The sequence below is a fragment of the Actinia tenebrosa genome, unplaced genomic scaffold (assembly GCF_029948245.1).
Source record: "Actinia tenebrosa isolate PJP-AT-01 unplaced genomic scaffold, QUT_ActTen_1.0 PGA_scaffold7__59_contigs__length_16204524, whole genome shotgun sequence".
Classification (NCBI taxonomy): Eukaryota; Metazoa; Cnidaria; class Anthozoa; order Actiniaria; family Actiniidae; genus Actinia; species Actinia tenebrosa.
Genome location: NW_028292584.1, coordinates 5502672 through 5519634, shown reverse-complemented (window position 1 = coordinate 5519634; position 16963 = coordinate 5502672). Strand labels below are relative to the sequence as shown.

Sequence of the window (16963 nt, the reverse complement as noted above, 5' to 3'; positions counted from 1 at the left end):
GGCGTGAATTTTAAATCATCATCTTGTCAAAGATTTTCGTGTAAAATTTTCGAAAATAAACCCAAGCTTACAAATAGAATTCTATCTAGAGATTTTAAAAACTGTTTTGGAACTAAAGTCAAGTAAATAAAACTGGCTTCAAAGTCTCGTGAGACAAGTTGCAGGTGATTTTCGTCTTCATTGGTAATTTGAACGCTGTCATGTAAAATTTTAAAACAAGTATCCGAATTCTGCTAAATATTCAAATAAAATTATAGTAACTCCTATCTCGACATGATCGATGAATGATCGTCTAAGAAGAGAATTTTCTCAATTTCCAATTTAGATATTTATCAAACAGTATGTGTTGACATATACTTCAGATAAGGAATGTCTCTAATGTTCGAAAACTTTTTATTGACTCTAAATCTTAATTTCTCCAGGTGTTCAAAATGTCTAGAAAAAATAGAAATACGTTCTCATATTATGCCGGAAAAATATAAGCTTCTTGTTTGGAGATTTTGCTTTTGTGGGAGTTTTTTTGTTGAATGTTTGTTAATGGATTTACACTAATATTTAGAACCATAGTACATTTAACACATAACTGTAAAGAAGAACGCTTATTTTGTACATATTTATTGAAGCTTGACACTGAATCAGAACTTAATGCCTAGCAATTAAACTTTGCCTAACGCTTGTTAATCATATATTCTCTTTAATTTGTATATATAATCAAGAAAACTCAAAAATTCCGAAATTTGTGTAGATATTTAGTGTTAATGTCTTGCATTTTGGCCCTCCTGAGAAAGATCATACTGTCCTTTCAAAAACAATTTATGAATAGCGATTATGAGAGCCGGTCAACCACATCTAGTGTATTCTAGTTAATATTCAGGATTTCCTGTTGAAAATATTAACGCTGTCTTTGTTTTACAATATTTATAAAAGCTTGAGAAAAAGTCTTAAGATTTTTACAGTATTTATTAACATATCTATATTTATTATCATACATAGTTTTAAAAGTATGAATATGAGTACTGATGTAAAAAGCATTGATGCAAAAAAAGTCAAAAGTTATTACAACTAGTATTTTTCAATAATAATATTTTTGTGTTAACTGTGCCCTAACTTTGATCAGCCCAGAGATTATTTTAGGGTTCGATCTGTGAGTTAGCTTTGTCCTGAGTTTGATCAGGCTATAGGTTGTTTTAGGGTTTGATCTGTGAGTTAGTTGTGCCCTGACTTTGATCAGCCCAGAGATTTTTTTTATGGTTCGATCTATGAGTTAGCTGTGCCCTGTGAATTAGCTGTGCATTGACACATTCACAATTGTAAGGGAGGTTGAAAATCAGTATTTAGCCACCTGCTGCAGGGGCAGATCCAGGTGGTGTCTCTACGGTGCACCAGACCCTTTCCCATCCCCCCACCCCCACCCCCCAAGCCACCTGTTATTATTTTTTGTACATATATATGTCTTCTTTTTATTTATGTTTCTTGATTCTTTAGTCCAACTCAAAATTAATATTGAATAAGAGAACAATTAAATAAGTCATATCTAGGTTATTAAGGATGTACACCTTTCGCACACCTCACCTTGCAAATTTCTGGATCTCCCCCTGTGCCTTATACATCCTCTAATTAAAAATCCTCTTTTTGATAACATGCACAGGTAGCCTTCACAGTATGAAAGACTTTAGGTACATATTATAATCACAATGGCTGTTGCTGAAGCTCATATCAAGGCACATGAGAATCTTGGTCAGGGGCTGTTTGGAGTACAGTTGGAGGTATCTTATTAGAGAGTTTTAGATTGACTTTTTTTTCTCCCCGCAAACGGCAAACGTGACCACGTTTTCATAGTTTTCCTGTATTTTACTTTACCTTTTATAAGCCTTCTCCCCAAGCGCAAATACTCTTTTGTTTTTCTACTACTTGGACTTTTTTGCGATTCTTTTTCAGTAATTTAAAAGAACTTTTTACTGGTCAACTGTTGTTTCACGTTTGCCAAGAACAGCATAAATCTAAAACTCTCTATTATTATCAATTTATACATTATGTTTTATGTGATCACAATCACTGGACTGGCTGGCAACCTGGTGTTTAAAGATTTGCAATTACTTCCTTTCTTCTTAATCATAGATTCAATATTAGAATTATATTTATCATTAATATTGAGTGATCACCTGGCTACGCAGACTCTGAATGGTTGAGACCTGTATTGTATTAGTGGATAGAGCATGGTGCTGATGTGATCCCAAGGACCACAGTCCACCCTAAAAGTGGAGGGGGGCTAAGATTAAGTATTGGAAAAAGTGTGGGGCTTACAATTGAAAAATATAGGAGACTAGTAATAATGGGAAAAGGGGCCAGGGGCTATATAGCCACCCTCTCCCCTAGCACCCCATCTCCATATGGTACCTGCATCCATGTGTGCCATGTGTGGGAAAAGGGAAAAAAGGGGGGCTACAGCCACCCTTTCCCCTAGCACCCCTATCTCCACAGTCCCTGCATCCATGTGTGCCATTACAGCCAATAAACATTGAAAACTATGACTTTTTTCTTTTTATATGATAGCACACAAAAAAGTGCTTTAATCACTAATGCCGTCAAACTGTTTTATTTCTTTAAAATGGTTGTTTTCATATGTTTCATTTGTTTAATTTGTATTTCCCTGGTATGAGGTCAAATTTATATCTGTCGATTATATCAGTGCCAGATCTCTCTACGCAGTAATTATAAAAACTTGGCGAGAGCCTGAACCCTTGTTTTTTCAAAGTTAAAGCTTTCTAAAAAAAATAAGGGAAGTTGTTTAAACTAGAAAAAAAAGGTGGGGTGAATTGGTTTTCCAAGAGTATGAAGATTGATTTGATGTAGGTCTGTTGGTTTTTGTCAGGGCCCGATTGTACGAAGCTGGGATAGTGCTATCCAATGGATATATCTTATCCTGTGGATAAGTTTATTGGAAAACAGCAGCATCACCTTATCCACTGGATAAGGATTATCTGCCGGATAGCACTATCCAGGCTTTGTACAATAATGGGCCCATGTCCACTTAAGCAATCATGGTCTTTAGGAGTAAAAAAATAAGTGTCACACTTCAATGAATGCACACAGCTTTGTGGATTTTCATCAGTTTTAATAAATAAATATTTATTGTTATTATTAAAAATATACTAAAAGTAAGCAACAAAATAAAAATTGAACTTTTGTATATCCTACTCAGATTACTGCCAAACTCCTAGAAGCTGAGAAACGAAAGCTTACTCAGTTACAGCAGTTTCAGACTGAGCTGGAAGACGATAAAAATGTTGGTGTTGACAGGGTAAGTTGGGTGTACAGGAATTTGATAATATCTGATAAAAAAGGGGTCCCTTTTCCTTTCGCAATTTTTACCCATTCAACCCCCACACCCCTTCCCCCCTCCCCCACACCCCTTACCCCTCCCCCACACCCCACACCCCCAAGTCAGCAGATACTTCCCAACAATATGACCAACCCTTGTGTAAATAATTTTCTTAACAAAATGTGCATTAATTTAATGCCATTAGTGTGTATTCACCCTCTTCCTAATATCAAATAGGCCTATAATAAGGTCATTTTAACACTAAACTGTTCACACATAGCTGAAGTTTTTCAAATAATCTATTTCTTGTAACAGACAGCAGAAGTGCAGAGGCAAAAAGCAAACTATGCGTAAGTCAAAAGCTACTTAATTTATGTAATTTCCTTTAGAACTCTTTAATACAGATACTGTGTAGTTGTTTGTGAGAAGAGATTTTAATTCCACTGAGAAAACTGCTGCAACAGTGATTGGTTCGCTGTTGTTTGGGTAATGAAACCATGGTGCTCTAATATCGATATTAACATAAAAATTTAACCCTACAAACGGCAGCAATTTACACCTATTAACTTTAGGATACCCTACCTTCATGTAGATGGTGCCTAACTATTAAATTTCTTTAATTTATTATAGACGTCTTTCTTCACAATATAATCGTCTGGCCAAGGAATATGAAGATGCAGCAAGAGGATTGCTAAGAAAGTCCACAAAGCAGAAGAAGGTTTCTTGGCACATTTGTCCATGCGTCCATCCGTCCATCCATCCATCCATCCATCCATCCATCCATCCATCCATTCATTTCATCTGCTATCCATCAATCAATCCATCTGTGGGCCCATTCATTAATCCATTTATACATTCATTCATTGATTTGTTCATCTTCTTTTTCCAGTCTTCCAGAAGTCTTCCATCTCTTGGATTCAAACAGACAATCAAAGCACGGGTAAGTAAAAAAATCAAAATATCCTTGTCACTTAAAACTTGATGTGGATACTCTGCTTTCAAATCAAAACTGTTACAATAAACACAAGATATAATCTCAATTTATTTAGCAAATATTTTTCAGCCCACCATATTTGGCAATATCGTACAGGAAGCAGTTCCAGCAGATGAAACTAAGAAGGTATTTTATTGCTGGGAATGTCAAAGTAGGCTCAATCTTGTATCATTGAAATTAGCTGACTAAAACAATGAATCATTAGTAAAAAAAATCTACAAAGATTTTCGCTGTTGTATCACAGAGTGGGACAATCACAACAGCTAGGCTCCAAACTAAGTGAAAGGCCAGAGATCGAATTAGAATTTAGAAGTTGATTTTTGAGGAGCAAGGAAAACCAGAGAACCCAGAAAACCCTCGAAGCACAGGAGAGAACCAACAAACAACTCTACTCACATACAGTATTGAGATTGCAGGACTCGAACTCGGGCCACATTAGGTGAGAGGCGGCGCATTAGCAGCACACGCCACCGGTGCTTCGAATCCCTGTAGCTTTACTGGTACTTGCTAATTATTAAAACCAATAGACAATGTGGTGTGACAATGTTTTCCCACTTGAACATGACAAACCTCTAGGGGAATGAACCACTGTTGCTTTGAAACTTGTAGGGATATTGTTATTCCTTTCATATCCTTTGGGATGCTCATTTATCGGAGAGTAAAAACAAAAGAAAATGAATCCTCTGGAGGTTTGTCATGCTGAATTGGGAAAACATTGTCAAACCACGACTAAGGTCTATTTGCACAAATTAGTGAGTTCAGTATAGACCTCAATAGAAAGTAGTTATTGTAGAATGATAAGTTATACACCGTAGTGAAAATAGTAACTGACGTTTCGGACGTTAGTCCTTCGTCGGAGTCAATAGAAAGTAGTCTCCTTGGCAGCTAGCCATTCTTAGTGTCTGTTAGAAAATCCCTTTTCGGACTGACAATAAGAACGGCTGCAAAGGGAAAAAGAAATCAAGGGTGTGGCAGCACTCACTTCTTACCCTTGGGGTCTTGGGTTTCATTCCTGGACTCAGCATTACGTGTGAGTAGATTTTGTTGGGTCTATCCCTTGATCCAAGGTTATTTTTCTGGTTTTCCTCATGCAATATTCATTGTGCTAAATTCCAAGTAAATTCTTTTAAGAATTTAAAATTTAACTTAAAAGTTAGCCATGCCCTGACTTAGTTCAGCACAGAGGTTGTTTCAGGGTTCAATCTGAGAGCTAGCCATGCCCTCACTTAGATCACCCCAGCGGTTGTTTCAGGATTCGATATGTGAGTTAGCCATGCCCTGACTTAGATCAGCCCAGAGGTTGTTTCAGGGTTCGATCTGTGAGTTAGCCATGCATGCCCTGACTTAGATCAGCCCAGAGGTTGTTTCAGAATTTGATCTGTGAGTTAGCCGTGCCCTGACTTAGATCAGTCCAGATGTTGTTTCAGGGTTTGATCTGTGAGTTAGCCATGCCCTGACTTAGATCAGCCCAGAGGTTGTGTTTCAGGGTATGGACAAAATTCTAAGTGCAGGTTTCTTTCTTGTAGGAAGCCAATGGAAACAGATTGCCATTTTTTGGGCCACACCTTGGGCCAATGCAAGGATTAATTGGAGTAAGTTCAGTTATTTTATTTCCTTTTATTTATTTTCTCTCTTTTTTTCTACTTTCACAATCAATGTTTTACTGCTTCAGAAATTGCTGCAACGTTTCCCATTTTCCCCATTTTTCCGCTTTCTCTCCCTCTCCCAACTCTATTTATTTCATTTTTCCCCTTGATTATAGACACGGTTTTAATGGGGCAATAAATGGGACTTTTCTGCATATTAGCTTCTGTTTTCTCCTGTTTCCTATCTTTTCAGTTCCAATTTTTTTCCTCCCTTCTTCCCTCCCTCCATTTCCTTTTCTTTCTTTCTTTGCGCTGATTTACAGAAACAGTTTAATTAAAAAAATAAAAGTAAAAAAAGAAGAAATTATTAAACTTTTTCTTTCCATTTTTGTCTTTCTACTTCCCACCATTTTTCTCTCCCCCCTCCCCCCGAATTTTTAAACAAAATTTCACGGCGCCAGTAAATTGAAGCATTTCCTCTAAACTTACTAGGAAGTGTGTTACGAGAATGGTCGTCTATTATCTGGTACGTTGGACGCCCTAATCAAGAAACTTGTACCTTTGCCTGACTACTATCCTGATGTAAGTACTATGACTTGGGGCAAACGCGCCACGCCGTGCTGTGCGGTGTGACCATGAGGGTGCAGGGTCCAAACATAGGGCAGTTTTCGTGTGACTGTGAAAACGTCGGTGCCGTATGCGTGCCTTGCGACGACTGTTATGTTTTCTAGAATTTTGATTGAGGGATTTTTTTTTCATGCGGAATATGATTGGTCTGACAGTTCCGTGACATTGGCATTACTGTGTCCGCGCCGTGATCAAGCCGTGTTTCGGGCATTTGATTGGATGAAGAGTAAATTCTCGAGCAATCTGATTGGTCTGGCGTATGACTTGCCGTGTCACGACCGTATTCGTGCCGTGAGCTTTTCACGGTCATGCAAAAGCTGCTCTAGTGTAAAAGCAGCAATTGCGCGCGCAGTAGAAATGATAGGTTCAAAGAAGCTTAATTTCATACAATAACCCATTGGACGCTAATTTTTTTTTTTTTTTTTTTTTAAATTGGCACTAACGCACAATTGTTATTCTTTTTCAGCAAATATATACTTTCTTTAAATCTTTTATACCATTCTCTCTTTTTGCTTTCCTGATCCTTTAGTCCCTCGATCTCTCACGTATTGATTATTTTCTTTATTTTAAAGCGGACTTACATCTTTGCGTTTCTACTGTGTTGTCGCCTGTTCATTTCTCCTACCGTTCTTTTGTCTCGGGTATCCAGCGTAAGTAAACAAAAACATTTAGTCGTTACATATTAATCATGTGCATGCAGTAAAACTATGAAATGAAAACAAAGTTGATACTGACAAATAAGCACTATTTAGTAACTAACGTAAGGTGACTTTTCGTTTCTTGTTCATATTTTAGGACTGTGCTAAAACAATGAAGGATGCATCACCTTCAGATGTAAGTTACAGAGAAGGAATATCGAAGCACGAATTTATGCGTGGTTGTCAATAGCGACGCAAGCAGACGCAACTCTATTTGGTACTAAATTTTATATCGAATAGAAGCGACGCAAGCGCAAAACCAAACGCAAGTTAACGGAAGATTTTGTTTTTCTTGCGTTCCTGTCGCCTTGCTTCGCTTGTGAGAACCACGCTTTAGTATAAGACGAGTTATAAAATTGCCAACCAAAAAGAAAAGTTTATTAGTATATGTAATAGGACTCTATGCTGTCCAATTAAGAAATAATTGGACGAGGAAAATTCCGAGGACTTCCAAAATTGGATGAGGCCGTAGTCTCGTCTAATTATTTCTTGATTGGGGAGCATGAAATCTCATTACCTATTAATTATATAGCTGCCTAATTAATCCCATATCAGCAAGACCTGTCCAATTAAGAAAATAATTGGACAGTTACCTATATGGGATTAATGAGAAGCTGTATGATTAATAGTTTTACAAGTATGATTAATGTATTCGTATTAGTGTAACTCGTGTCTCGACGAAATAAGACCTTGGTCATATTCTACGTTTTATTCAAGTGGGAACTACTCTATATTTAAGCTTGCAATACTAAATGATAAAAAGACACCGCCTTCCTGTTTGTATAATACCAAGAGGATATGAACTATATATTCTCTTGATAATACTTGTCGGTTAATTATTTTAGGCAATAAAACTTGGTTCTAACATCGTTCAGCTAATGAGGTAAGAAAAGGAATATACATATCCTTTAATAGACTGACCCACTCATCTCCTCTCCTCTCCTCTCCTCCAGGGGCATATTCAGGGGGGGTCACAGGGTGCCCGTGACCCCCCTTTCAAAGCCAAAAAAATCTATATGTGTTGGTGATTAATTAACATATCTTTTATCGTTTTGTTCTACAGAACGCTTTTCGTTTCAATTATAGCCGTGTACGTTGTTCGGTTCCCCTCTATCGACCATGATTCTTTTTCGTCAAAACGATAGATTGCTATGACGTCATATTGACGTCGTATGACGTCAAGTGACAATTTGGTATATAAGGAACCCCCCAATTACATATCCTGGATACGCCCCTCTCCTCTCCTCTCCTCTCCTCTCCTCTCCTCTCCTCTCCTCTCCTCTCCTCTCCTCTCCTCTCCTCTCCTCTGTCTTAACCTCCCTATTTTCTTCTGCTGTCCTGTCCTTATCAATATCTCATACCATTTTATCAATCGACTGACTTTGATTGACTTATATCATAGTGAATGGACCGAGGCTTTCACCAACGACTTTAGAGACGAGGTCATGATGATGCACTTCAAAGATATCACATCGTACTGCGCATCCTTGAGCACGGTAATTGCCGTTTATTATTTTCATCTCTCATATCCCTCTATAGTTCTTGTGATATAGTAAGTGTTTCTCGTTTTTTTTAGGATCTTAAAAAGCTAGTTGGACAAGTGACACAGGCATTATTTTGCAAGGTACGTTTTTTCTAATTTGTCGTTATTTTAAATTCATTATTTAATAATAATAATAATAATATAACTTTATTTAATGAGGGTGGCATACATTACTGGTAGCCCAGTAGTTTACATTATGGCCCTCTTACAATTGAATTAAAATAGAAAAAATTGTAAATTAAATTAAATTAGATTTAGATAAATGACTGGGAAAATACTTAATAAAAGTTATCGAGGAAACTAAGTTATTAAACTGGTAAAACATAACTAATTAATATGTTTGCTGAATAGTGAAATGTTCTAAAGTAGCTTTACGTTTTAAGAACGTTTTAATTGCATGGAATCAGGGGAAAAAACATTAATTTCACACGTTTATTTGAAAGTTTCTTTAGTTTGCACACATGAGCAAAATACTAAGGATTAATAGAAAGATATCCGTTATCAGCCAATCAGAGTGCAATGTACCCAATCCAGTTGGTCGTAATGTTTTTCTATCACAAACCATGTGTCATGCCCTTGAGAATAAGAGTCTGTATTTACTTTCATCTTTTTTTTCAAACTGGTGTATTTTTTAAGTATATTTGTTTTATTATTTATTTATTCGTTCATTTGTCTTTATTTATTTATTATTTTGTTGAAATGTTTCATGTTATGGTTTGATTCGGTTTTTTTCTAGCTCGCAGTGTTTGACAAATACGATGAAGTTTTAACACAAGCATCCGCTGCCGCAGAAGACAGACGGCGCACAAACCCCTCAAAATATAAGGTAAGGTACCTATAAACAGACAGACAGACTCGTTAGGATCAGCTGGCGCGCGCAAACCTAGCCGGCGGTCCCAAACGCGCGCGCGTGCTGTGTTTAGTTATAAAGCACGTGGGGGTAGGCAGAACACGAGAGAAGTGTTAGGAGGGCGCCATGCTTTTCGATACTTCTCGAGTGTTCTGTCAATCCCCAAGTGCGTTATAACTGCACACAGCACAGCAAGCAAGTTTTTTATTTCTTTTTATAAAATACCTATTGGAATTACCTCCATTTCAGATAAGAATGACGCAACTGATAGTGCGCACGCGTGCTGTGTGCTCCCATAAAGCACGCGCTCGCAACCAATGAAAACGCGAAATTTATAACAGTTATTCTATTAAGAAATTTAGTATCCATATGATTTTCTATAAAGGAAGATTTAGACGGTAGGCCTTTTTCCTCACAACTGCCGCGCGCAACATGCGTACGTCACGAACAGCCTCGTGTAAAATCGACCACACAACTTCCTTAAGGCGCGATTACACGAAGCAATTTTCTCTGCAACTTGTCTCGTAACTGCGTTGCGACACAAGTTGCAAGAGTGTTTGTACGGTGCAACGGAGACGCAATCTTTACCAAAAGTAGAAACGAATTTTATTTTTCGCAACGATTGCTGCAACTTGTCTTGCAACATTTTTCATAATGCTGCAGTGCTCCATGCAACTTGTGTCGCAACGCCGTTGCGAGATAAGTTGCATAGAAAATTGCTCTGTGTAATCGCGCCTTTAGGACTGTAAATGGCGGCTGAACCTTGGCGTCAGCATGTTGCTTGCGACAGTTGCGAGTCGGTCTAAAAACTTTCGAACGTTTTTTTTCATTTTTCCATTCCTTTTCTTCAGAGCGTGCTAGAGGTTTGCACGGATCCTTCCATCATGGCACAGCAACTAAGCCACATAGAACTGGTAAGAATTGAAGTGATAACAATAATAATAATAATGATCATAATATAATAATAACATATAGATCTTATTAGACATTTTTGGGTAGAATATGGGTGGATATTTTATCGAGTCTGCTGTATTTTGTCGAACCTGACTTTTTTGTTCAAGGTTATTCAATCGGCTCAGATAATATAACTGTTATATATAGTTAACTACGAATACCATAGATCGATAGAAAGTAGATTGCATACCACATATCTGTGAGAAAGTTAACTAACAATGTTGTACGAAATAGTGCAACGTTTTGTAGGTGTACGGTCTACTTAGTCTCCTTTGCAGCCGTTCTTTAAGTGTCAGTCGGAAAAGAGATTTTCTGACCGACAGTACACTACTGTCTACTGAGGTCTACTGAACTCACTAATTTGTGCAAATAGACCTTAGAGAAATTGTTCTAACGATTCCTCTAGGGACAAACCTCCAGAGGATTCGTTTTCTTTTGCTTTAAGGCCCCGTCCACACGTATCCGGAAATTTTTGTATCCGCAAAATTTTTTTACGGTTACGGGCTGCGTCCACATGTGTCCGCAAATTTTTGTGTACGTATCCGCAAATTTTACGAAAACGGATACGTGTGGACGGCGAAAACGATTCGAATACGCTGCGTGTGGACGCAAACATTTTCGTATCCGCAAAAAATAATTTGCGGATACAAAAAATTCCGGATACGTGTGGACGGGGCCTTACTCTTCAAAAAATTCATGAGTATCCCAAAGGACACATACGAAAGGAATAACGATGGTATCCCGACGAGTTTTAAAACAATAGCTCTTCATTCCCCCAAAGGTTTGTCACGCTGAATTGGGAAAACATTGTCACACCACGAATAAATACTATTTGTGCAAACGTGTGCAATTTCTCTCAACATCTATTAATAATGGTATAATAGAAAGTAAATGATATTACAATGAAGGAAATTACTTAGAGACTCTACAGAACGGGTTTTCGTTTTCGAACTTGAGGTTGTTTTTCATAGAGTGACGTCATTATTTGCTTGGAGTCGTACAAAAAATGTTTTCTCAAAAAATTTTAAAATCTGTATGTTTTTAATTAAAAAACGCATGCTTTTTAAAGCGTTTAGCGGCCTACCACGTAAACAATGAAAACGCTCGACGTAAACTTAGGCCCCGTCCACACGTATCCGCAAATTTTCGTATCCGCAAATTTTTTTTTGCGGATACGGGTTGCGTCCACACGTGTCCGGAAATTTTTGTACCCGTATCCGGAAATTTTCGAAAACGGTCTCCAGAGTGGAAATTTTCGAATACGCTCCGAATACAGATACGTGTGGACGGTCGTATCCACAAATTTTCGAATACGATGACGTAAACACGATTTTGCGCATACTCAATAAGAAAAACTATCCGTCAAAGGAACTAGGCACTAGCGTGTATCAGGGCGGATCAAGAAATTTCCGGATACGTGTGGACAGTGAAAACGATTAGAAAACGATTCGAATACGTTGCGTGTGGACGCGAACATTTTCGTATCCGCAAAAAAAATTTGCGGACACAAAAATTTCCGGATACGTGTGGACGGGGCCTTATACTCCAAAATGTTTTTCAAAGTGGATAATTTCAAAAATGCCGTTAATTGTGGTTTATTCTACTTCTCGTGAGGACGGCGTAAACGAGTACTTTCAAGAACGTTCCGAAAAACATTCGCCACAAGGTCAGTTCTGTTCCAGTCTCCCAAATTGAGTAGGTATCGAAGATGGCGGATAGTCGTATGTTTCAAGCTTGATGGCGTGCTTTCAAGTTCATAGTGCAGTATCGCCTCATCAGGCACTCCTCTCCCTCGTGCCTAGTGCTTCTCTGTTATAATATTTAACACAGGGATCCCTACAGAGAATATAGAATATATGGAGTAGCCTGCGGAGAAGGCTAATTGCAGTTTATCAGTAGGAAGCTTAAGCTGATAAGATCATTATGAGATTTTACAACAATGATATCTTACTTAAGACGAATCATTTTAGTAAAAGACAAAGGCCAAGCAAAACCCGCGCTTGTAATTCATTTGTAAGGTCTAGAAAAAGCTCTACTTTTACTTCAGACCAAACAAAAACATCTTTCTTGTTTTGTTTTTCTTTTGTATGATCTGCGTTTTGCTAGATTTCGATATGTTGTACGCTCCAAGTCCAAAGATCGCTGGATTAGCTGATATGCGCATAATATCTGTCTGTTCTTGTGTTAGCGTTTACTTATGGATGGGCGTAAACGCATTTGCTTTTCTGATAGTTTTAATTTTTTACCGTATGCTCCCACAAAGCATTAAGCATTTTGGTGAACACCCCCGGGTGAATATCGATTTTTCATGTCTGATTGCTCATACTAAGCTTTAGGCTCCAAAAACTAATATCCCCTCTCCCCAAAGTTTCTAATTATTTATAAATGAAGGCCTCATTCTTTGCTTTTACTGCCAATCCATTAACATTATGAATCGCCAGAACTAATCCTTTATCAACGAGGGACTATTAGGCTTAAGCTGGGTTCTCTCTCAATAGATCCCTACCACTCATACTTATGAAAATGAGATAATAAAGACAAGTCCATAATAAAGACAAACAACAAAAACTCGTTGGAAAAAAACAAATTCCACCGGACTTTAAAATTTGTAAATAAGCGTTTGTAGTTCGCCTTATGGTCAATCGATGATAACGACATCGAATTAAACGCGAAGCAACTCAATAATAAGCGGAAAAAAACATTTAATAATGAGTAGTGTGATATAAAACGAAGTACCTTTCGCGTAAAAAAAATAATCTAATCCTTTTGAAAAAGGTCTAAAGCCTTTTTATGGAGTATTACCGGTCATACATTATGAACAAGTGAACTCTACATACTTTACGGCGTCTTAACGGATATTTAAAATTTACATATGGTTTAATTTTCGGTCGATATAGTTTTCTGGTCTACACACAGAAAAAGCTAATAATCTACTCGCAATGCGTCGTCGCTTCGTGGCATTTCTTTCTTTCTTTTTTCTTTCTCTTTTTTTTTTTTTTTTTTTTTTTTTTTTCCCTTCCTTTTTTCCCCTCGGTCGATGTTTTTCCTTTCTTGCTTTTGTGTTCTTGATTAGTGGTTGATGCCATTTGTTTGTTGTTTTGTGTATGTGTGTTATTTGCAATTGTTTTCGATTTATTTTAAACATTTTGTTTAAGACCACCTGATGAGGCTAGCCTCTCGTTAATGTTTAATTAGAGACTGAATGGATTTAACCGCAACGTTATCAACAGTGACACCGCCTCTTTCTTAAGTGTTTAATTCATCCAACACTCGCTCTTCCTTTCCTTTTCATTTATTTCTTTTTTCATTCCTTTCCTTTGTCTTTTTTTTTCTTCTTTTTTGCTTGGCTGATTGCCTGCCTGCCTGACTGCTTGCTTGCTTGCTTGCTTGCTTGCTTGCTTGCTTGCTTGCTTGCTTGCTTGCTTGCTTGCTTGCTTGCTTGCTTGCTTGCTTGCTTGCTTGCTTGCTTGCTTGCTTGCTTGCTTGCTTGCTTGCTTGCTTGCTTGCGTACGTGCATTTTTAACTTTTTCAGTCAGTTTCCTTCATTCATTCATTCATTCATTCTCTTTCTCACTTACTTTCTTTAACTTCATTTATTTCCTTCTTTCCTTCTATCTCTCTTCCATATAAATCATGCTTTAGTTCTTCAGTTCCAATCAACTCCCTCCTACTTTTTCAATTAAAAGATGTGTAACTTCCAACTTTTAATCAAATGTTAAAGATTTTCTTTAGTTTTCATTTATTGATTATTAATCCAGTGAGACATCGGCCTTCCTAATGAAAAACATATCTATTTATTACCGTATATTGAATAAAGGTGTTAGAATAATAATAATTTGTTTGAATATTTCTTTATTTTAAAACAAATTTCTATTCGAAAATAATGAATAGGAAACAAAAATAATTTTTGAAAAGGCCTTTAGAATTACTGTCAATATTTTTAAATTAAAAAGATGACATTGAAATGGCTTCCCACTACAACAATGGTTTTCATTAACAGTAAAATTCAGCGGTAAAATTAACGGTTTGAAATACAGACATTGAAATGGCTTTCCATTATAACAATGGTATTATTCACATACGAGTTGGTAACTTAACGGTATGAAGAAATACAGACATTGAAATGGCTTTCCATTATAACAATGGTTTTCATGCATGCGAGATGGTAAAATTAACGGTTTGAAATACAGACATTGAAATGGCTTTCCATTATAACAATGGATTTCATGCATGCGAGATGGTAAAATTAACGGTTTGAAATGCAAACATTGAAATGGCTTCCCATTATGACAATGGTTTTCAAGCATGCGAGATGGTAGTTAACGGTATGAAATACAGACATTGAAATTGCTTCCCATTATAACAACAGTTTTCGTATGAAAATGGGTCAACTTAACGGTATGAAATACAGACATTGAAATGGCTTCCCATTATAACAATAGTTTTCGTATGAAATGGGTCAACTTAACGGTATGAAATACAGACACTGAAATGGCTTCCCATTATAACAATAGTTTTCGTATGAAATGGGTCAACTTAACGGTATGAAATACAGACATTGAAATGGCTTCCCATTATAACAATGGTTTTCGTATGAGATGGGTCAACTTAACGGTATTAAATGCAGACATCGAAATGGCTTCCCACGGTGAAGCGGGGGCGGGGGCTCTTTTTACGACAATGATTATATTATTTTCTCTTATTAGTTTGAGTTCCGTTATGAAGAAATACAACAGAGATTAGTCCCCCACTTTAAGTAAGTGTTCGGCTATCCCAGGCTGTTTCATGAATATGTATGAATATATATGTCACACCAAAAATAGTACCCCGTGGGAAGAGTTACTGCCATTAGAGTACCGAAGAGTGACGTCATCAAATTACAGATTTTGCAATTCAGTTTTGAAATGTTCATATTTATAAGAGAGCACACCATTGCCTACATTTCTGCCAACTTTAAAGCTGTTCCTGGCTTTAGAAATCGATATATAGGGTATAGTAAGCTCCAAAAAGACCACACATTTTCTGTTATTTTGGACTGAATCCAAATGTATGGGGATATTTTCGTATTGAATTACCTATATCTCAGCCGTTTTTCGCTCTATCGCTCAGAAATATTGCACGATATTTTTGCATGCAGTTCCTGATAATGTCACCAAAATCCTAAAATCTGCTTTCGTTTTCCTCACAGCTTTTCCAACAACTTACTTCAGAGTCTGATAAAGTAAACTTATTTCTGCGTGGTTCTCCACATTTAACTTTTAAGCAAAATCAAAAACTGTTCTTGAGTTTCCAACAATATTTGATAGACACCAAAAGATTTGTACAGAGTAAAGAACGTTTAATTATTGATTTTGTAGATATATTTTCTTTTCCATCGTACTTTTTCTATATATATATATATATATATACTTATATATATATTTTTTTTCTAATATGTTACGCGTAATCTCCCACTATGGAATCTCCATTGTACTATTCTAAATATATGTTGGTTTTTTTTCTTACTAATATGTTAAACTTATTTTTCTTTTTCTTTTTCTTTTTCCTAAAAACTCCAAAAAAATCGTAATTATGTTCTGTGTAATCTCCCACGATGAGCTTAGCTCTTGGAGCGAACACAGAGAGTTAATATGTTAAAATAAAATGTTAAAATGTTAAAAAATCCTGAAAGTCTTTTAAAAGAATTTTTGACGTCATCACTTCGGTACCCTATTAACAGGATGAGTTGCTGCCAAAAAAATAAAAAAAATAGATTGAATACTTAAAAAATTCTAAAATTTTTCTTCTTTCCCTTCTTTTTTCTTCCGTTCTATTTATGGATCCCTTCCTCCCCGACATTCATCCTGTATACATATTCATTCAATTATCTTTCCATTACTTATATCCAAACACTTAAGCCTCATCATAATTCTGATAATGACTTCTACCAGTGTTGCCAGCTGATGCAGAAAAGTCACGCTTTAAGAAAACGTCCTACGCATGAAAATCGTAAATTCATTGGCAGTTCTTGATGGGTCGTTTGAAAAGCATTTCTAAGAATACGATTACGAGAAGCTTCAACTTTTTCAGCCGCATGGAAACAATTACACAAATTTTAATGATCTTTTTTAACTCCTTTCTTTTTTCGTTTGCTTTAGGCTCTTAATTTGAAAGCAATTAGGCTGTCAATTTCTCCCAAACTATTGTTTTCTTATGTTAAAGAACATCTTTAATTTAGCAATTTTTTATGTCCTCAAGCAAACTTGTTATTCAATTTGGTGTGGTTGCTAAACGAATTAAAGGAATTCGTTTTATTTTATTATTTTTTCTTTAATTTTTTTTTTTTTTCGTTCTTTTTTTTTTCCCCTTAATTTAAAATTATTTTGATTCAATATTAATTCCTCTTAATA

The 16963-nt window shown here is 36.5% G+C and overlaps 1 protein-coding gene across 2 annotated transcripts in view; it reads left to right on the top strand.

The window, feature by feature from the left end:
* Positions 1 to 16963, top strand: part of LOC116297303 (ras-GEF domain-containing family member 1B) — a 35999-nt gene that overhangs the window by 292 nt on the left and 18744 nt on the right. For both annotated transcript variants that reach the window (XM_089040456.1, XM_089040455.1), the window contains exons 2-16: positions 1649 to 1766; positions 3203 to 3301; positions 3638 to 3672; positions 3953 to 4040; positions 4212 to 4262; positions 4386 to 4442; positions 5843 to 5908; positions 6395 to 6484; positions 7102 to 7179; positions 7325 to 7363; positions 8073 to 8110; positions 8630 to 8723; positions 8804 to 8851; positions 9507 to 9596; positions 10472 to 10534. In XM_089040456.1, the coding sequence (XP_088896582.1) occupies positions 1695 to 1766; positions 3203 to 3301; positions 3638 to 3672; positions 3953 to 4040; positions 4212 to 4262; positions 4386 to 4442; positions 5843 to 5908; positions 6395 to 6484; positions 7102 to 7179; positions 7325 to 7363; positions 8073 to 8110; positions 8630 to 8723; positions 8804 to 8851; positions 9507 to 9596; positions 10472 to 10534 (1008 nt within the window). In that variant the 5' untranslated portion in view covers positions 1649 to 1694. The remainder of the gene's footprint in view (positions 1 to 1648; positions 1767 to 3202; positions 3302 to 3637; positions 3673 to 3952; positions 4041 to 4211; positions 4263 to 4385; positions 4443 to 5842; positions 5909 to 6394; positions 6485 to 7101; positions 7180 to 7324; positions 7364 to 8072; positions 8111 to 8629; positions 8724 to 8803; positions 8852 to 9506; positions 9597 to 10471; positions 10535 to 16963) is intronic.